The sequence below is a fragment of the Rhineura floridana genome, chromosome 4 (genome assembly GCF_030035675.1).
Source record: "Rhineura floridana isolate rRhiFlo1 chromosome 4, rRhiFlo1.hap2, whole genome shotgun sequence".
NCBI classification, from domain to species: domain Eukaryota; kingdom Metazoa; phylum Chordata; class Lepidosauria; order Squamata; family Rhineuridae; genus Rhineura; species Rhineura floridana.
This window is the reverse complement of record NC_084483.1, coordinates 133,129,456-133,150,994: the sequence shown is the minus strand read 5'-3', so window position 1 is coordinate 133,150,994 and position 21,539 is coordinate 133,129,456. Positions and strand designations below refer to the sequence as shown.

The 21,539-nt window shown below is 42.4% G+C and overlaps 1 protein-coding gene across 2 annotated transcripts in view; it reads left to right on the top strand.

Moving 5' to 3' along the window:
• Window positions 1-10,607, top strand: part of URB2 (URB2 ribosome biogenesis homolog) — a 33,490-nt gene extending 22,883 nt beyond the window's left edge. For both annotated transcript variants that reach the window (XM_061624476.1, XM_061624477.1), the window contains exons 9-10: window positions 2,374-2,513; window positions 8,433-10,607. In XM_061624476.1, the coding sequence (XP_061480460.1) occupies window positions 2,374-2,513; window positions 8,433-8,630 (338 nt within the window). In that variant the 3' untranslated portion in view covers window positions 8,631-10,607. The remainder of the gene's footprint in view (window positions 1-2,373; window positions 2,514-8,432) is intronic.
• The last annotated feature ends 10,932 nt before the right edge of the window (window positions 10,608-21,539 follow it).

Sequence of the window (21,539 nt, the reverse complement as noted above, 5' to 3'; positions counted from 1 at the left end):
TCGCAACAGCAGTACATTATCAATGCCCAAATGCCTGGGATAAAAATATGATATTTACCTGGTGCTGAAAAGATGATGTCAGTACCAGGTGAGCCTCCCTGGGGAGAGTGTTCCACAAATGGGGATGGGATGGGGGCTACTGCTGAAAAGATTTGTTTTCTCATTGCCATCCTCCAAATTTCTCTTGGAGGTGGCACCTGGATGATAACGATAGGGTCCCCGTAGGTTCATATGGAAAAAGCCAGTCCATGAGGTATAGGTGTCCTGAGCCACGTAAGGCTTTATAGGTCAAATACAGCACTCTGAATTAATTCATTTTTCAAAATATTTTTACACTGCTTTTCACATAGCATACCAAAGCACGTACTTCAATATTAAAACAATAGCATAAGCTTCATTAAAGCAAAATAGACAGAGCATAAATCGTACGATAAACACAGTGAACAGAGTAAGCAAGCCAAAATTCCTGGGTGAGCAGCAATGTTTTTAATTGCCGGCAGAACCACATTACTGAAGGTGTCCTCTAGATCTCCATGGGTAGACTGTTCCACAATGCAGGCACCACTTCAGAGAGTACCCATCCCTGGTTGATCCCAGATAGGTCAAGGCAAGTTGTGGCACCAACAGGAGGGCTCCTTTGAAGATCTTAGTGCCTAGGCATGTTAAAAGCTATGGAACAGCTCCACTTGAATATATTGAAGCTCCTGTGTATATTTGGATATAGAAACCTGTGCCTTTAATTTGCTTCTAGTGTATAATATTCAGGAGGAGCAAAGTTTCTGTTCTTCAAGCAGGGGTTTTATTCATTTGGAAGGTTTTACTGATAACACTAATTAGCTGGATGCAATCACTGTAAAATGTCTTGTTTCTCTGCAGTCCCATTTACTGTACAGTACAATAACATACATGACAATTGAAAAGTAAGTTTCCTGGTTCCCTGAGAAAGATTGGGCGGAAGGGAGCACTTAATGCCACTTCCCGCATTCCTTCCTGCACTTCCTGCAGGTGCTCCATATGCCTTCGGGAAGTGGCATCCAGGGCTCTCATCCACCTTGGGGAAAATCTTGGTTGAGGGAAGCACACACCTGGTAGTTGAAGCAGGAGGAGAATGGCAGAGGCAGGGAAGCTTGTCTCTGCCCCTGCCAGGGGGTCAGGGCTGGACCCTTTGGCAGGCGCAGTGACCTCTACCCCCATTTGAGCATCAGCTTTGGGCTGGAGGGGCGATGGAGGTGCTTCTTTTTGCCTGCAACTTTATGCTGCATTTCAAAGATGAAGCATGAGGTCCAGGAGAAGACCCCACTCCTTGGGGCAGGGACATATCCTGACAACCACAGGAGAGAGAAAGGGTTGTGTGCCCACCATTGGCTGTGGCCTCTTAACTAGCTTTTCATATGGGGCAAAGGCCCTACTTAGGAAGAAAAAAAAAAGGATTGCCTACTACTTCTGGTATATGGGATTGTAAGCTAAGTCCTTCGAGCACCATGCAGGGTCATGTTGGTTTGTTTCTCCTTAATGGGGTTAAAGTTTGCCCGTCAGGAGAGAGTTAATGTTGCACCATCTCATTCTTCTGTGTTCAATTTTGGTCACCTTACCTCAAAAAGTATATTGTAGAGTTGGAAAAGGTTCAGAAAAGGGCGACCAAAATGATCAAGGGGAGGAGTGACTGACTCACCTATGAGGTAAGGTTGCAGCATTTGGGGCTTTTAGTTTAAAGAAAAAGCAAGCCAGAGGAGACATGATAGAAGTGTATAAAATTATGCATGGCATGAAGAAAGTGGATAGAGAAGTTTTTCTCCCTCATAACACTAGAACTTGTGAACACTCAATGAAGCTGAATGTTGGAAGTTTCAGGACAGACAAAGGAAAGTACTTCACACAGTTAAACTATAGAATTTCCTCCCAGAACAGGCAGTGACAGCCACCAATTTGGATGACTTTAAAAGAGGATTAGACAAATTCATGAAGGATAAGGCTGTCAGTGGCTACTAGCCATGATGACTATGCTCTGCCTTCATAAGCGGAGGCAGTATGTTTCCAAATCCCAGTTTCTGGAAACTTGGAGGGGACAGTGCTCTTACATTCAGGTCCTGCTTGCAGGCTTCCTATAGGCATATGGTTGGCCACTGTGACAACAGGATGCTGGACTAGATGGGTCATTGGCCTGATCCAGCAGGTTCTTCTTATGTTCATATGTTCTCAACTCGTATGCATAATTTCTATTCATCCCTTTTATTTGCCTCACTTCATGTACAGTTTAGCAAACTGCAGAGACTGTTGTGCTGATTTTGGTTTGTTCCTGCATTTTTCAGGGAATTATTCTTAAAAGCACTTTTTAAAAAGCGTAATCTCAAACTTTAATCTTTGTTTTTGAAGGGACCACAGATGAATTTGAAGTTGTACTGAAGTGTGTCCACTTGGTGGAGCGGATGTATACTTACATTGCTGCAAAAACTAAAGAGTTCACTATGTTATCTCCCTTCATTGTGGCCCAGTATGTAATTGAACTGCAGAAGGTAATAAGCAGCTGTTTATTATTTATTTGTAAAAACAGGAAAGAGCAGACAATAATGAAATGACATGGGCAGCTGGGGTGGGGTGGGAACAATGTTATGTTTCTTACGTGACAAATGCCATAAAGAGACAGCAAAAAGATTCTGGAATGTTAAGAGATGCTTGCAATCAAGATTAATATTTCTTAGGGTTTGGATGTCTTTGGCTGCCGCAGCACACCTAGTTTTATCATTATTAGGCTCTTAAATATTGCCTTAACCTACAGGAAGATAACTGAGATATTACAGTCCTCCTTGCTTGGAAGTAAATTGTCATGGTTGCCTCCCTGTCCTTGATTGTAATTGAGATTTTTACTTCTTTGTCAATAACGGCAGTATCCTATGCATATTTATTCAGAAGGAAGTCCTAATGATCTTCCTTTTCAAATTCCTCATCAACCATCTGGAATCTTGTAGGGGGGCAGTTAAGGGGCTATTTAAAAGAGAAAATAAACTGCATAGCAATTCTGCATTTTAACCTACCTCTTGCAAAGTTTCCCAGCTTACACGTTTTCTTCTACATTGGGAATTTCAAACAGTGGTTCAGTTCAGACATCTTGGCCATGGTTTGGCTTTTGAGAATGTACTTCAGACTTGCATGTTTCATCCTTCCTTCACATAGTGAGACCTCCCTCTTTCACTTCCTCACTTTCAACAGCCATAGTTTGTCATGATGTCCACATTGGAAACTAGCTACTAGTTGGATCTGGTTGGCCAGGACAAGAGCAGGATGCCGAACTAGATAGGCCTTTGGCCTGATCCAGCAGGGCTTTTCTTATACTCTGAAATCTCTGTTTAAAGTGGGGGTTCCAGTTCTGGTTTGGAGGTGACCTACGCTGTGTGGCAACCATAGTTTGCCTGATTCAGGCACCTTGGCAAAGTGTGGTTACAATGAATCGGACGGTGCAGGAGGGAGGGAAGGAGGAGTGTGCAAGCCTGAAGCATGTTCCTTACATCTGAACCTGTGTCTTTGCTGCCTTTGGATCTTGAACTATTTACTTCTAAGCAAACTACCTGTACTCCAGTTTTTCTCTTTGCATATCTGTTGCTGTCTTTCTCTCTCTCCGTTTGCCCCTCCAAACAAACCCCTTTTAATGCAAAGTTTATTAATCATTTAGTCCCTACTTTATATATTAATCCCAGCACTCATTTTTCCAGTTCCGAGAATAATAAGCGGAGGGAGAATTGTAAATGGGAGTAAGCCCACCCCCAAATGTACAAATTATTATTCTCATTTGTTTTTATTTTAAAAAATATTTATTTTATTTTTAGTTAAAACATTTCTGTACTGCCCTTTTTCAATGATACTAGCATATCTACAGCAATACAATACAATTCCAATAATATCAACTTATTAAATACAATGAAATACATTGCAATCTACAGTACACCAGTCCAATATCAGTATTAATAACCCACAAATGCCTGGATGAACGAAATGCCTTTAGCAATCATAGAAAGAGTATCAAGGTCGGTGCTTGCTTTATTTCTGGCAGGAGGCAGTTCTATAAGCTGGAGGCCACAACAGCAAAGGCTGTCCTCTGGGTTGTTGCAAGATGGACCATCAGCAAGTTGCCGTGCAGCCAGAAGGGCCCTATTTAAAGTTCTTGGCATATGGGTAGGTCTGTACAGGAGGAGTTCCTTCGGATATCAAAGTCCCAAGTTGTTTAGGCCTCTATATGTTAACATAAGAACGTAAAGTTTGCCTCAATAACAAACTGGCAGCCAGTGTAATTCTTTCAAAAGCATGTCAGGTGCTTGGGGTAGTCACCCCACTCGGCAACCTAAACACTGTGCTCTGCACTAGTTCCAGATCCTGAACCAGCTTTAAGGGTAGCCCACACATGGCACATATTATCATTATCCATTCGATTTCTTACTTGCCTTTCGCTGTAAGGCCTCAGGGTGGGGTACAGCAATTCAAAATACAATATTAAAAACTGAAAACAAATTACAGTCAAAGGCGTTGGGTGATGTTTTCACTATTACGATCATAGGGATAATATCTAACTAATGTGTCTCATTAGTGCCAGGATTTCCTCTGGAGCAGCAAGATTTACCCCATCCTCCCATTGCACCCTCCCCAAATCTGCTCTGGAGGGTTAGGGGAACCTTTATAACAGATTTAGGGGAAATATGGGAGGGGGGAGCCCTGTTGCGCAAGCGGAAATCCTGGTGCTGATGAGACCCTGACTTAGTGCTACTTTGGATACGTACCCCTTCTAGTGCTGTTTATAAACATTTTAAAAAAGTAAATAAAATATCTCCCTCTAGGATGCACACCTTAACGTGGTGAGGGGGTTTGAATTCACCCTGTGCTTTCTAGATTACAGCAAAGCCTTTGATTGTGTAGATCATGAAAAACTATGGAATGCTTTAAAAGAAATGGGGGTGCCACAGCATCTGATTGTCCTGATGCCCAACCTATACTCTGGACAAAAGGCTACTGTAAGGACAGAATATGGAGAAACTGACTGGTTCCCCATCTGCAAGGGTGTGAGACAGGTGTATTTTATTACCCTATTTATTTAATCTAAGATACTCCATGGAGCAGAGTGGTAAGCGGTGGTAACACAGTCGAAGCTCTGCTCACGGCTGGAGTTCGATTCCAACGAAAGGAGGAAGTCGAATCTCCGGTAAAAGGAGTCGAGGTCCACTCAGCCTTCCATCCATCCGTGGTCGGTAAAATGAGTACCCGGCATATGCTGGGGTCACAGCTTGGAAAAGTTACTTTTTTGAACTACAACTCCCATCAGCCTCAGCCAGCATGGCCACTGGATTGGGCTGATGGGAGTTGTAGTTCAAAAAAGTAACTTTTCCAAGCTCAGGCTGGGGTGTAAAGAAAGGCCAGGGATGGAACTGGCAATCCCACCCCATACATACGGTCTGCCTTGTAAATGTCGCAGGACGTCACCCTAAGAGTCAGAAACGACTTGCACTATAAGTGCGGGGACACCTTTACCTTTATATTTATTTAATCTACATGCAGAACATATACGGAAAGCAGGATTGGACCAAGATGGAGGTGTGAAAATTGGAGGGAGAAATATCAATAATTTAAGATATGCAGACAATACCATACTTTTAGCAAAAACCAGTAATGATTTGAAACGAATGCTGATGAAAGTTAAAGAGGAAAGCGCAAAAGCAGGATTACAGCTGAATGTCAAGAAGACTAAAGTAATGACAACAGAAGAGTTATGTAACTTTAAAGTTGACAATGAGGACATTGAACTTGTCAAGGATTATCAAAACCTTGGCACAGTCATTAACCAAAATGGAGACAATAGTCACGAAATTGGAAGAAGGCTAGGACTGGGGAGGGCAGCTATGAGAGAACTAGAAAAGGTCCCCAAATGCAAAGATGTATCACTGAACACTAAAGTCAGGATCATTCAGACCATGGTATTCCCGATCTCTACGTATGGATGTGAAAGATGGACAGTGAAAAAAGCGGAAAAGAGAAAAATCAACTCGTTTGAAATGTGGTGTTGGAGGAGAGGTTTGTGCATACCACGGACTGCGAAAAAATAATTGGGTGTCAGAACAAATTAAACCAGAACTATCACTAGAAGCTAAAATGATGAAACTGAAGTTATCATACTTTGGACACATAATGAGAAGACATGATTCACTAGAAAAGACAATAATGCTGGGAAAAACAGAAGGGAATAGAAAAAGAGGAAGGCCAAACAAGAGATGAATTGATTCCATAAAGAAAGCCACAGACCTGAACTTACAAGATCTGAACAGGGTGGTTCACGACAGATGCTATTGGAGGTAGCTGATTCATAGGGTCACCATAAGTCGTAATCGACTTGAAGGCACATAACAATAACAAATAAAATCTCAAGACTGGATTACTGCCTGGCCTTTGACACCCAAGATATCAGAATAATTTTTTTCTTGCTGTTTGTCTACTCTACAAATGTTTAGTACCAGCATGGCAGCTGTTTGAGTTTGCCGCAATGTTTTCAGCTTGAGGAGAAACTTTGTAGTAGTTCTTACAGTGCAAAATTGAGGTCAGTTGTTGGCTGCTGGAACCCCATAAATAAGGTCCATATAAAGATGAACCATTTCCTCAGTAATCGTGTTTTATTGGTCACCTTGGATGATGAGTGTAAATCATATTATTCTTCAGCTTCCTCTTGTCCTCCACCACTGTATTGCATGCACTGTCACAGCCATTAGAAGTTCACTTCATTAGAAAAGAGTTTATTACTTGCCTGAGGAAGAGAAGGAAAGCTGGGATTTTAAGGACAGCCTCTAGTTTAATTGCTGTTATGCTAGGTACTTAGTACAACAGGTCTGTAAGCATGAGGCTAATTCAGGCATTCGGCACACGGAGAGAAGGAGAAAGAGAATCTTTTTGTGACAAAAATAACATTGTCCCCTCTAGAAGCTAGTAGCCTCAGCAGTAAGATGCTGCCAGGGTGACATTTGGCAGTAGAGATTGTGGGAAACCTGGAAGGAATTGTTGGAAGAAAATAGTCAATGTTTTGGGGGAAGGTTTTTATTGTTGGTGGGCTTAGTTTTTTTCGTTTAAGAGGATAATGTATGAATGCACATCCTGCCTGAGGAGATGAAGGTAGAAAAGTGTGCGTGCGTGTGCAGGCATCATTTTCAGTGCTGGAATTTTGTTAAAGCAAAGTTGGTCCAATAAAATGTATGGTCTCTTCTGTGTCTTCTGCCACGTTCATCAGTGTGGAACTTGTTCTTAATTTTTATAGCATTGTGGTATATAATGATGAACTGCTTGCGTTGGATATATTGTCTTGAAATGAAAGGATGATTTCAAAAATGACTAAGTAGTATTTTCAGAGTGGACCATTTGGAGTACTTTCACTGTGGTTTGTTTGGAATGGGATTGTATCACTTTTTTACACATCTTTCTTTTTTTAAACTTAATTGTTTTTACAAAAAGCTTTTTTTAACTCCTCCCCTACTAAATCTAATTATCACAAATGATTAATGGATTTATAGGGATTGCTTCAAGCATTAAAATCAAACGGACTGTGGCAAACAAAGTAAGGGCTCCAGACCATGTTTGACTTGCCACAGGTTCCCCACCCCTGATTAAAAGGATAGGCATTAATATATATAGCTGCATGTATGTATGTACTATATTTATATGCTGCCCTATAGCGAAGTTGTCAGAGTGATTTACAATGAGGAATAAAAACAAATTAAAATTTCATGACAACAAAACACTTAACAATAAAAATGTACTACATTTGAGTACAGTAGGGCCCCACTCATATGGCGGGTTACGTTCCGGACCCCCGCCGAAAAGCAAAAACCGCTGAAAAGCGGAACTCATTGAATAATGGTGCGCGATGCCAGAAAACCTCCGTAAAAGTGGAACAAGCACCGTATGAGTGGGGCTTTAGTCCAATTGCGTCTAATTGAGACCGCCGCATGAGCGAAGCGCCCTAAAGCGAAGCTCTGTAAAGCAGGGCCCTACTATATAGAGATTGGCTGAAAAATTCAGTAGTCTTACAAAACTAACTTGTCCTATCAGCACAAGGATTACCATTAGTACAACAGGACCTTTTCCTCTCCTCCCCCAGCACACACCCTGTGTCCTCTCCAAATCTGCTCCAGAGCATTGGGGGAAGCCCTAGAACAGGTTTGGGGGGCACCGGTGGAAGAAAGGAAAGTTCCATTGAACAAGGAGAAATCCTCACGCTGACAGAACTACTAACCTAGCACTGCGTTGAAGACAACCCAATATTAGGGGCGATGTGTTTGTACTCCAGGTGATCTGTGTCTTACAGCAGGAGGGATAATAAGCGAATGCATCATCTCAGCACTTCTGCATGATGTGTGTGTGTGAGAATAACCTGGTAACAAGCTTTAATAAGTCATTTGTGTTCTTTCTAGGTAACGTTGCACCCAGCTGTCAAGAAACATCTAACTGAGGGGATTTATCACATCCTAGATCTTTGTTTGGAACGCGATATCAAATTTTTAAATGTATCTCTACCAGTGGGAGTGAGAGAAGTTTTCAAGGAACTGTATCATGATTACACTCACTACCACAAAGCTCTAAAACAAGGGGATGAAAAGTACACAGCATGATCAGTCCTACCTGTTGCTTTGCCACCAATTGTCTACCTATTGCTTTGAAATGTCACAGAGGACCCTCTTTCCAGGTGATGAGTACTTGCTGTTCTTAAGATTTGTGTATATAGTATCTGAAATCCAGAGGCTGTGTGCATCTAGACAGGTGCATGTAGGAATTTACCCTCTGCATAGGTGACTGGCAAACAGGCTCTCCTGTTTGCAAGGAGATTTAAACAAAGAAGTTATGTTTAAAATGTTTGTGCAGGGCAAGGAGAGAGACTAGTTCCATGAAGACAAAGTCTATTTGATATTCTTTGCTCAGATTTGGCTATCCATTTCCTGATGATGGAGTCTGAGGTCTTGGCGGTCTTCCTTTTGCCTGCACAATAAAGGATAAAGAGTCAGAACATTCAAGAGACAATGTGTATTTGTTGTAGACGATAGTCATATAGAAAATGTATGAGGGAAATATTTTTGGTTTATTTATTTTTATATTGAGACCCCAAAGACTTGCTCTGTAACTATTTTTTAATTTAATTAATTCATTAACCTGAAAATTCTTAATTTTTTTAAAAAATGAGTCACAGCTGTTCCATTCACTGAACACTTGGTCTTTAATAGAAATAATGTTAATATTTCTGATATACTGCAGCATGCAAGCACTTTTGCCACTGGTCTGTGGTGAGTAGCAGCTGATGAACAGAGGGCTGCTCACACTGTTGTGCCTAGGAACAAAGGAACTTAGCTCCATGGTGGTTGCTCCTTCAGAATCTTACCTTAAAGCAAAGGAGGGAAGTCTGTGGTCTTCCATATGATGTCATTGGACTCTAGCTCCCACCATCACTGACCATCGGCCATGCTGGACTGGCTTAAACTGGTGGGAGTTGGAGTCCAACATAATCCAGAAGGCCACAGTTTCCCCATCCCTGCTTTAAAAGGGTAGCCTGGGAGAGGTCAGGGGCAGCTGAAGGAAGAGTGGAACAAGGGTCGCTAACAGTTGCCTGAATATTTATTTGCCACATTTATATTCTGCTGTACTGTATTTTGACTGTACAACCTTTAGGTTGGGTAAACTGAGAAATAGTGAATGGCCCAGGATCACCCAGGAAGCTTCTTAGGCAAGTAGAAATTTGAACCAAGTGCACCACATTCATCTATCACCTAGCTCTCATTTATGAAGCTATTCTTAATCAGCTTTAAGAAATATTTGTGGAATGTTGCCTTATTTGTAGTTTCTTCTGTCTTCTTGTGACTGTGTCATGAAATCACAACAGTTTGTGGTTTCATGACCTTGTCAATGAAACTCAAAACAAGCGATGGTTACATGACCTCTCACACCAGATGTGATAGCAAAATAAAAGTTGGGTAACACATCGGGTGCAGAGCTTTGCAGGGGCATCCTTCATGAAAAGGAGGATGGGGGTGGGCAAAAGAAGGAATGTAAGTGATTGGTCAGACCCTGAGCGAATAAGATCCATCCACTGAATCTTTCTAACAATGTTCTGCTAGGAAAGAAATCCATCCCACTGAACATCCAGTTGCTAGGTGTAGCCAGCCTGGAAAATCCTTTACCTAAAAGAAAATTCAGCTTTAATTAAACCTTTATGGTGCTGTTTACCTTTCGTTGTGAGTTTGGGCAGGGAATAGCCAGGAGAGGGCCAGAATGGTTGCAGATGTTCAGTAATAGTGGCAAATTTGTCAGGCACATCTTCTTTTAGTGAAATTAAGCTAATGGCCCAGGAAGATGAGCAGATGGTTAAAGAAGATGACCCAATGAAAGATGTGAGTGAGGAAAGCGATAGAAATGTTTTAGGAGACCATTTTTTGAGTGAGCCACAGGGAGAGAGCAAGCTCTGGAAAGTGGGAGCTGCCACTATCTGAAGATCTGGTATGGAACAGTGGCTGTGGCTTCTTGCAGGAGTGCTTTCACTGTTGTGTCTCCACCTATGCTCAACCTGTATATTTGTAAATAAACTCAAATATTGCCAAATACCAGTAAGCCTCCATGATGTCCTTCTAAGGGAAACTAGCCCGGGTAAGTGTTGCGCCTATGGAACTTCTCACAAGTCAGAAGACATGGGGTGAGTGTAACAACAGAAAAGGGTTTCTTTCAGAAAGTTCCACTATGTAGCCTTGCTGATTATCCCACCATATTCATGCTTCATTATGTTTCTAGATAGCTCCACAATCCAGCCATCTGTGCATACCGGAGATAGTAATTTTGTACTTCCATGACTTGATTATTCCTGGATAGGAGATGAATCAGGAACCCTTAATTTTTTAAAAAGGCTTCCCTCCCTTTCAGCATTTGAGTCATTCCTTCAGTGTATAAACAGATCAGGGAACTGAAGTGAGTCATGAGGTTGCAATCCTAGCATAACTGATCATGTAAACAGGCTCCAAGGATGGATGAAAAAAGGCCAGTAGATGGAAAAATAAATATAACCTTACACATTTTAACATCTAAGACAAATATACCAACCATTAATTATCTTAGCACCATTTCTGTGGGGTTCAGTTTTCTCCATGATCCAATCTACACATGCAGCAAAATGAAATGATCAAATAATGAAGTGCTAGAGTGGATTTTACCATTTCAAGCTGAAGGTGAAAGGAATGTCATTTTTTAAAAAGGTTTGCCCCCATTTAAAAATCCTCCGTGCTAGAAGAAAACAAAGCAAGAAAGACTAGTGCATTGGACAGAGCGTGGCTATAACCTAGCCTCTTCTCATCTTGAAGAGAGCTTTTTTTATTAAAAAAATGTTGGGGAGCATTAAAAATGTGATCATCTGCTTGGAGCATGAACCAGAATAGTCTTCTCTGCCATTTCATTCTCATTTCATATCAGTCCATTCTGAGCTGCTGTTATATCTTTGTTAAAGTTACCTCATTGCAATTTTCCTGATTTTATGTGCTACTATATTTCATTTGGTGATTTAGTGGTGGTAATCATAGCAATATGGTTGGCTAGAGGACACTGAGGTGATGTAGAGCGACATTAGATGTTCTGTGATTAAATGCTTGGGTCCTGTTAGCATTAATTCCAACATTGGTCTCTGTCTTTCTGTGGACAACTGAGAACTACAAAAGTCTAGCACAGGACCAAAGAGAGACTTTTATGCTAGGACAACACAGGGCAGAGTGAAACACAAGCCACACAGCTGACATTTCATCTTCTCTGGACCCAGCATCCTCTGATGTCCATTGCAATATAACAGTTTTCTCACAAGAGGGAGCCATTGTCAGAAGTCTACTGCCAGGCTGCAAGCTTACCCTGCCAAAGGACATTTTTTTTAAAAAAAAAATCCTGATATTGGTATTTTAGGCAAATCCTGATATTGGTATTTTAGGCAATGGTGAGTGGCGATATCTAGTAGGGGGAAACCTAAAAATGGGGGGCGTTGTACTCTTGGAGAAACTGTGATGAAAAATAGCCATTTTTTCTCCCAGATTTTGAGTCATGTGAGTAGACAGGCATGTAACTCCTAAGTGTTCGAGAATTCCTTTCACTGACATAGACTTGTTTGAATCTTTTGTTACCAGAGAAAGACAATAACTTATGGATTGAGAAGCAATGACGGAGATTGTGACTAAGAGCTTGAGCCAGAAAATCCCTTGTTGAAATCTGTCCTTTGTCATGAACTCACAAAGTGTCCTTAGGCAAAGCCCTATCACCTTGGCCTCAGCAAGAAGGGGATAATGGTTTTGAATTTTTATTTATTTGTAAAGTTTATATCCAGCATTTCTTTCACTAGGGCTAACAACATAAAAATAGAAAACAAGACAGCATTGTTAAGGGTTTCCTGTCAGATTTCTGTGAGTAGGTCCATCCCTTTGGGTTGCTATGAATTAATATCTAACCAACTTAGATTTGACAAAGTCCATTGATAGTCCTGATGTTCCATCATGTGTTTCTAGGGGAACAAATTGTTATATCATTTTCATGAGTGGCTACGAGTTGCATGTAAGGGGACAGAAGCCAGGCCTCCCCGCCCAGATAAGTATGTTATTTTTAATGTTATTTTTATTTTTATATCCCACCTTTCCTCCAAGCAGCTCAAGGTGGCATACAAACATGGTTCTCTCCCTATCGATTTTATCATCACAACAACCCTGTGAGGTGGGTTAGGCTGAGGCAGTGACTGGCCCAGGGTCATCCAGTGATCTTCATGGCCAAACAGGGATTTGAACCTGGTCTCCCAAGTTCCTAGTCCAATACTCTTAACCACTACATCACGCTGGCTTTCACTAAGTCTCCATGTGTTTTGGTTATCCAGGTGTTGGTGTGCAGTAAGATGGAAGACAGCTGAGTTTTGGACTGTACACTAAAAGCATTCTTTGGAGGGGCTGCCTTGTCTCCCTGAAGATCTGTTGTAAAAACCAGTAAACTTCAGTTGTCTGTTGGAGTGTTTAAGCTCTGTGTCCACCTGTGTTCAACCTGTACATTTGTAAATATAACAGAAAGCCAATAAGACTCCATTAACTTTCTAAAGAAAACCAAACCTGTGTAAGCACTGCACCCCTCTAACCTCTCATCACTTGGAGAAGTGGGGTAAGCATACTAATAGTATCAAGAACGACATAATAGAAAATATAAAAATTGAATCAGAAGTGAGAAGAGACTATTGGTTCAGCACAACCCCCCCCTTTTCAGAGCCAGGTCTTCACCAGGCCCTGGAAAGCATAGGGATGAGACCTCTCTAGGGAGAACATTTCACAGTATCAGCACTTCTGTTCCTTGTGCCCACCCACCCTCCAGATATTGTTGGTCTCCAGCTTCCAGCAGACCCAGCCAGCATGGCCAAAGGTCAGAGATGATGGGAGCTGTAATCCAACATCTGGAAGGCAAAAAGTTAACCACCCCTGCTTTTCAGAGTGGTTGCTTTGTTATTGTTACATGCCTGCAAGTTGATTTAGACTTGCAGCGACCCTATGAATCAGTGACCTCCAATAGCATCTGTCGTGAACCACCCTGTTCAGATCTTGTAAGTTCACGTCTGTGGCTTCCTTTATGGAATCAATCCATCTTTTTTTGGTCTTCCTCTTTTTCTACTCCCTTCTGTTTTTCCCAGCATTGTCTTTTCTAGTGAATCATGTCTTCTCATGTGTCCAGAGTCATATTTTCATTCATTGGCAATCACTTGTGGCCGAGTAAGATTGTCTTCCAGGGTAAGGTCTTTAACAGTGGGTCCGTAAGTGACTGTGGAGGCCAATTCTGGATCCACACAGCCTCCCACAATGAGGACATAGGTTTCCAGATGGACTATGGTCATGATGAGGATTTGCTTAACATGCCTTCTGCTTAGCTCGTTTGTCCCTTTTGCCCTGTACTCGTGCTTCTTCAAAGTCCATAGCACCTTTGATAACGGCTGACCTCCAATTGGGACGCTCATGGGCCAAGGCTTCCCAGTTCTTGATGCTCACGTTACATTTTTTTAGATTAGCTTTGAGAACATCTTTAAACCTCTTTTGCTGTCCACCGATATTCCGTTTTCCATCCTTAAGTTGGGAGTAAAGTAGCTGGTTTGGAAGACGGTGATCAGGCATTCGAACAACATGGCCAGCCCAGTGAAGTTGATGTTGGAGGATCATTGTTTCAACACTGGTGGTCTTTGCTTCTTCCAATATGCTAACATTAGTCTGCCTATCTTCCCAAGTAATTTGCAGAATTTTCCGGAGGCAGCGTTGGTGGAATGTTTCAAGAAGTTGGGAGTGGCGTTTATAATGGTCCATGTTTCACAGGCATACAGTAAAGTCGGTAGTACAATGTCTTTGTAAATAAGCATTTTGGTCTCCCTGCAAATATCCCAATCCTCGAATGTTCTATGCTTCATTCGGGAGAATGCGGCACTTGCAGAGCTCACACGATGCTGAATTTCAGTGTCGATGTCAGCTTTTACAGAGAGATGGCTGCCAAGATAAGAAAAGTGATTGACATTCTCCGTCACACCATTAAGCTGGTTTGATGGTGCTACAGAGGGATTGGTTCACATTTGCTGATGAAGCACTTTGGGTTTTTTGATGTTAAGCGAGAGGCCAAGCTGTTCATATGTTTCTGCAAAGACATTTAGGATAGTTTGAAGATCTTCCTCTGAATGTGCGGAGACTACATTATCATCGGCATATTGAAGTTCTACGACGGAGGCTGTAATTACCTTACTTTTTGCTTTTAGTCTACTGAGATTAAAAAGCTTTCCATCTGTTTGATATGTGATTTCCACACCAGTGGGAAGTTTCCCCTCAACAAGGTGTAGAATCATGGCAATGAAAATAGCAAATAAGGTGGGAGCAATGACACATCCCTATTTGACGCCTGATCCCACTTTGAATGGATCACTTTGAGAGTCATTGTTATCCAAAATTGTCGCCATCATGTTGTCATGGAGGAGTCGCAAAATATTCACAAATTTATCAGGGCATCCAATTTTCAGAAGGATGGTCCAGAGAGCAGTTTGATTTACAGTATCAACGGCCTTAGTCAGATCAATAAACGCCATATACAGAGGTCAGTTTTGCTCCCTGCATTTTTCTTGAAGCTGTCATGCAGTGAAGATCATGTCCACTGTCCCCATGGAAGGGCAGAAACCATTTTGGGATTCAGGGAGGATGTCTTCTGAGATAGGTAGGAGGCGATTTGCGAGGATCCTTGCAAGGATTTTACCTGCAGTAGCTAGAAGAGAGATGCCTTGGTAATTCCCACAATCTGTTCTATCCTTCTTGAAAAGAGTGATAATTATGGCATCCCTAAAGTCTTCCGGGATCTCCTCCATCCAGATTTTTTCGATGAGCTTTTTAAGTTGTGTAAATTCAGGCCCACCTTCTTTAAAGACTTCAGCAGGAATCCCATCAGGACCACTAGCTTTGTTATTCTTCATTTGATTAATGGCTTTACTGACTTCATCCAAATTAGGGGATACTGCAAGCTCATCTCTAATTTGTTGTTGTGGGATTTGCGAGAAGACCTCACCAGCCACATAAGAGTTATGATTAAGGAGGTCGTGGTAATGCTGTTTCCAACGCAGTGCAATAGACTGTTTGTCCTTTAGAAGTTTGGTACCATCTATTGAACTTAAGGGATTTGTACCATAATTTGTTGGTCCATAGATGGCCTTTGTGGCATTAAAAAAGTCCCGTGCATCATGAGCATCTGCAAAATGCTGGATTTCTTGAGCTTTCTTTATCCATCAGGCGTTCTTAAGTTCTCTAGTTCTTCTTTGGACCTCAGCCTTTGCACTGGCATATATTTTTTTCTTAGCAGCACAGTTAATGTCTTTTTGCCATATCTAGAAGGCTTTCCTTTTCTTGTCAATGATATGTTCAATCTCACTATCATTCTCATCAAACCAGTCCTGATGTTTCTTAGTTGGGTATCCAATAGTTTGTTCACATGGTGCAATAATGTGAAGTCTTCAGTTTACTCCAGTGTTCTTTGACGTTTTCAGGGAGTTCCGTAGGTAGATGTTTCTTGAGAGTTGTTTGAAAGCAGGCTCGCTTAATAGGATCTTGAAGGGTGTGGATGTTCATTTTACACCTTGATTTTCTTCTTTGGAGCCTACGTTGAGGAACAATATTAATGGCCATAGTGGATCGAATTAATCAGTGATCTGTCCAGCAGTCATTGGCACTAGTCATGGCCAGAGTGAGGAGTACATCACAATGATCTCTGGGACGGACAATTACGTAATCCAGGAGATGCCAGTGCTTCCACCGAGGGTGCTTTCATGATGTTTTAAATTTATCTTTCTGGTGAAAGAGTGTGTTTGTAATAACAAGATTATGCTCTGCACATTTAGTCAGAAGTAGAATGCCATTCAGGTTGCTATTGCCAATTCCTTTCCCAATCACGCCCAACTCTTGCATTGAAATCACCCAGGAGGATAATTTTATCCTCCTTAGGTATCTCTGATAAGATGGTGTCCAGCTGGGTATAAAAAATTTCCTTGATGTCTTCATCAGCATCTAATGTTAGTGCATAAGCACTTAGAATAGTTGCCTGCTGGTTTTTGGCGAGTTTTAATCGGAGAGTTGAGAGGAGTTCTTTAATGCCAGTAGGAACTTCTGACAAGAGCTTCACAAGATCATTTTTAATAGCAAAGCCTACTCCATGTATTCGTCGTTCTTGTTCAGGCAGTCCTTCCCAGAAGAAAGTGTAACCTCCTTTTTCTTCCTTCAGTTGTCCCTCTCCTGCTCTTCGAGTTTCTTGGAGTGCTGCTATGTCAGTATTAAAATGTCTCAACTCCTTCACAATGATGACAGTCCTGCGTTCAGGACGTTCACTATCTGTATTGTCCAGCAATGTCCGTATATTCCACGTTCCAAAGTTCATTTGTCTTTTGCGACCACTAAGTGGTGATCCCACTGGACGTGGTGGTCCCGTCAGGGAGAGAGATGAGGCAGACTATGTTTAGGGCACCTTTTCTAGCCCCCTCCCCATATGGGGTGAGCAGAGTGGTTCCTGAATAGGACTGCTCAGTGATGAATATAGCTGCCAAACTACTCAACTGCCTCGGTCCTTGAGCCAGGATGACTGAGTCTGTATCCACCACCCATGTGCTGGTCCATGACTAGGGCTTTCGGATTTCACAGTCCTGCCCCTGTTGCCATTCGCCGATTGCCATGGGGCTTTTGTTTTGTTTTGTTTTGGTTGGAAGATGTCTGTGCGTGAATTTGTTTTATGTGGGGAGATTTGTGCACCACGATCAACCCACAATCTTGACAGAAAAAAGGCTTTGATCCAATGGCATGGATACCACGACGATTGGAAGTCTTTTATCTGCTGCAGCCTTTATCCGCCTTCACAGCCGTTGTAACATACACATTGTTATCCTCCACCTGTTCTGCCATTGAGGACATTCTTGGATTGTTCTTTGTCTGGTTCCTCCCCTTTGACCTTACCATCGTGGATGACCCTGATGGGAGTACATGACTCTCGACAGCATTGCTTCATAGGGTTCATTGGAACACACAAGCCCACTCACCACTACAAGGTGATGATCCAGCGAGTATGATAACCTCAGTCTCATCATTATAGCTTCTAGTGACAGTTCTAGTTTAATTTGTTCTAACACCCAATTATTTGTCTTTTTCACAGTCCATGGTATGTGCAAAGCTCTCCTCCAACACTACATTTCAAATGAGTTGATTTTTCTCCTCTCAGCTTTTTTCACTGTCCAACTTTCACACCCATACGTAGAGATCGGGAATACCATGGTCTGAATGCTAGGATTACAAAAATAGTTCCTGTGTACTGCTTTTAACATTCAAAAAGTTATCTACCAACACTAACTACTATTCTTTCTGACAATACCACACAGAACCACTGAGAAGCTTACTTAAGGCTGTGCACCGCTTCCAGCCAGATCCCAGATCCCAAACCAATTCAGGTTAACCCATGATTTGGTCAAAGTGGGTTGAGGCAGCTCCAGATCAAATTGGGTCAACCCAGAGCAATCCAGGGCTGTCAAAAGTTAGGGTAGTGGGTTGGTTTTAAAACTTAATTAAAGACTGTTCAGTTTCAATCATGCAGGGTGGGATTAGGGCTGCTCCGAAGCACCAGGTCAGGCTGCCATGCACATTGCTACAATTTATATGCTGATGAGAGCAAGTGTGATTATTGTCACAGGAGTGAAGTAATGCATGAGACAACAAAAGAGAAAACAGTTTCTCCTCACTGTGGCTGTAACCTTGATGAGGTCTTCCTCATGCTGTACGAATCTTCGAGATGTGTGACAGACTAGATTCCACTTTTGAGGGGAAATGTTTTTTCTGAGAGATGTTGGAGAAGAGGAAGAGGAAGAAATGAGGGTGGTTAAAGTGGCAAATTCATAAATTGACAAATTTATGTCAGCCAAGGGAGCATGTTTGCTCGTGACAGAATCAAAGGACTGGTAGGCAGTGGCTCCTGTCTTGAGTCTACCTGCATTCAGTATGGTAGTCCTTTACTACCTTGGCCTAACACATTTTGAGTTTACACATAAAACTAGTGCTTTTTTCCTCACAGGTTTTAAGTTGCTTTGAGCTGCATATCTTGTACTTGAGAATGTATGTATTGTGTGAACATTTTCGCACCTTGTAAAACACACACTCCTTTTTGGTGTTTTGCCACATACACCGCTGGGAAAGGCTTCAAACCTCTTCACAAAATTTCAGGTACGGCGACAAGGGAATGCATCCTTGTTGATGAGGTGATTGGGCCAATTCTCCTCATTTCATCTCTGTTATTAAGAGTAGTTGATTAGTTGGGGCAGAATATGGACTGAGATGTGCATCTGAACACAGATCTTGGAGGAAGTGATGCAATGCAGGTGAATGGCACCTTTGTCTGAATGCACATGTCCCCCATTCCATGGCATAATTTTCAATGGAGTGCACATCCACATTCTGCTCTTAAGTAGTCATGCTTTATGTCTAGGATCACCAAACTTTTTGGGCCTGTGAGCAGTAGTGTAGTGGCAAATTCAGAAGAGAAGGGTCCCTTCATGATAGTCCCAGCCCTACCCCCTTCTAAAATTATACAACCTTCTAAGATTACAGAATAATGGGGCCAGGCCTGAAAAGTTATTTCTGCTTCTCTGTCAGCATTTGACTGTCCTTTCTCACCGTCAGAGATATTGCTTGAATTACTGAATTCAATGTCTACACATTTATCTCCTGTTGCTACCAAATTGCTTGATGATATAGATGGGATGCCGCCATTGGGATTCACTGTCTCTTCTGCATTTATAGAATTCTCATTCTCCGCACCTTGGCTCATTGAAGTAGAAACTAATAGGAACTCCTTTCACGCTGATTGGCTCCAGTCAACAGGAAACGACAAGGGATCAAGTTAGAAGACTCTTCCCAGTGGCTAACATATTACCCTTTCATGCTGATTGGCTCATAAGATGCTGGAGATAGAGGGATCCTGCTGGGCCATGGCTCACAAAAAAAGTAAGGGGTCTAAGATCCCTTGAGACCCTGGATGACTACACCCCTGCCTCTGAGTGCATCTGCAAACTGCAAAACCTGTTGTGGGCAACACAGACACACACAACATAACCTATTCTAGTGGCTACAATAAAATGCTGTGCATCATGTTGGTGACCCCTGCCCTTAGATTATCTTGCTCCCTAAGTGAATGGAGCGAGGGGAAGGGGTTGTACTTGGAGAAAATTGTGGGAAGGTGAAATATACCTCTCTTAGATCCTGAGTCTGCTCTCCCGGGCATTTTCCCAGTTGGTCAGCGCCTCTTGAATTCTGCAGGTGTATGATTGTCTGTCTTGCCTATGGGGTTAGGCTAGCCCAGAAAAAAGGCTGTTTTGGCAGTGCAAATCGCAGCCTGGGGACCCAATTCAGATCAGGCTCACACTGTTAAAAGGGTTTTTTTTAAAAAAACCACAAATTCACACAACCATGCTAGGGTCCTGATCCAAACTGGGGACTCTCACTGGCTATTTGTAAAACAAGGACAAAAACCCTGCACTTCAGGGCAAAGTTACATGGCCAACAACATCCTCTGTAGTTTAGTCCTTAGTGGACTGCAGACTCCTCCTGCAGCGCTGCTAAGAGAGGGAGAAGAACGCATGAGAAAGAGGGAAACTTTCACTATTTTTGTCAGTGTGTGGGTACTCCTCACACAACTAGCCCTGGTGCAAGAAAGGCAAAGTATCTGCAGGCACGAGAAGAGTTTTGTGAGGGACTTTTCAAGCGCCGAGTGTGAGTGGATTCCCATTTCGGACTCTTGTGCCCAGGTGAACAGTGGGTGTTCCACACAGGCAAGGAAGCAGAGACAAACCACCTCTTGGCCTGGGAAAAATATAAACAACAAAACCAGTGGCAACACTGCTTGGCAAGGAAGATATAAAGAACCCAGGCTCATTTGATTGAAGCAGTGGATGGTGCTTTATGGCTGTGCAAACACAATTTGCCACGAATGGCTGATGCCTAGTTTAGGCAAAGACCACGTTTGGCTCAGAGCAGCATTCGATAGTGATGGGGAGGGAGGTCATTATGCAAAGAGCACAGCATGCTAAACCGCCTTCAAAAGGGGAAGACTCATCCAACCACCATTTTGTTTTTGTCCAGAAGTTGGCAAGTTGGTTTTGTTAAGGCTTTCAGGCTCCGGCACCAGAGCACACCAAGGGCTTGTTCCTTACCTTCCTGAATTTATATTCATTTGATTTATTTATAAATTTTGGTACCAACTTTTCATTATAAAACCGTCCCTAAGCATGCTACAACACTAATAAAACGCTGCCATAGGAACCTAGGAAGCGGCCTTGTATCGAGTCAGACCACTGGTGCATCTAGCTCAGTATTGTTTACACTGACTGGCAACGGCTCTCCAAGGTTTCAGACGTTCCCGGCTCTACCTGGAGATGCCAAAGATTGAACTGGGGACCTTCTGCATGGGAAGCAGATGTTCTACCACTGAGCTGCAGGACACAATAAATAACAAAACTAAAACAGGCAAGCGCAGATACGCAGTGAAATAATTTACAGTGACACAGATTCAAGCAAACACCTGGTTGAATAAGTAGGTCTCCAGCCAGTGCTGAGAGTTGATAAGACTTGGTGCCAGACTTATCTGGAGCATCATTCTAATGCCTGCCCAGTTGCTAGATGGATGATCCTGGAGGAATAGTGTGATGGAGTCAGCCCCAGCAGGCTGGCACACCTGACTGGACAGCAGGTGCCCATTTTAAATTCTCTGCTTTATTTGCTCTTTGAGTCTCACTCCTTTAAGCTGGGGGCAGGGAACAGCTGATCAGAGTGTTCTTATATAGGACTGAGCTGCACTGAAGGAGATCTCTGGGTACAGTGGGTAGGCGTGGGTCCTGTAACAAAAAATAGTTTCTTTTTAGCACAGATGTCTTGGCCCTCCAGATATTTCAGAGTTGCAACTCCTGTCATCCCTAGCCATTGCCCATGCAACATCAGAAGGGC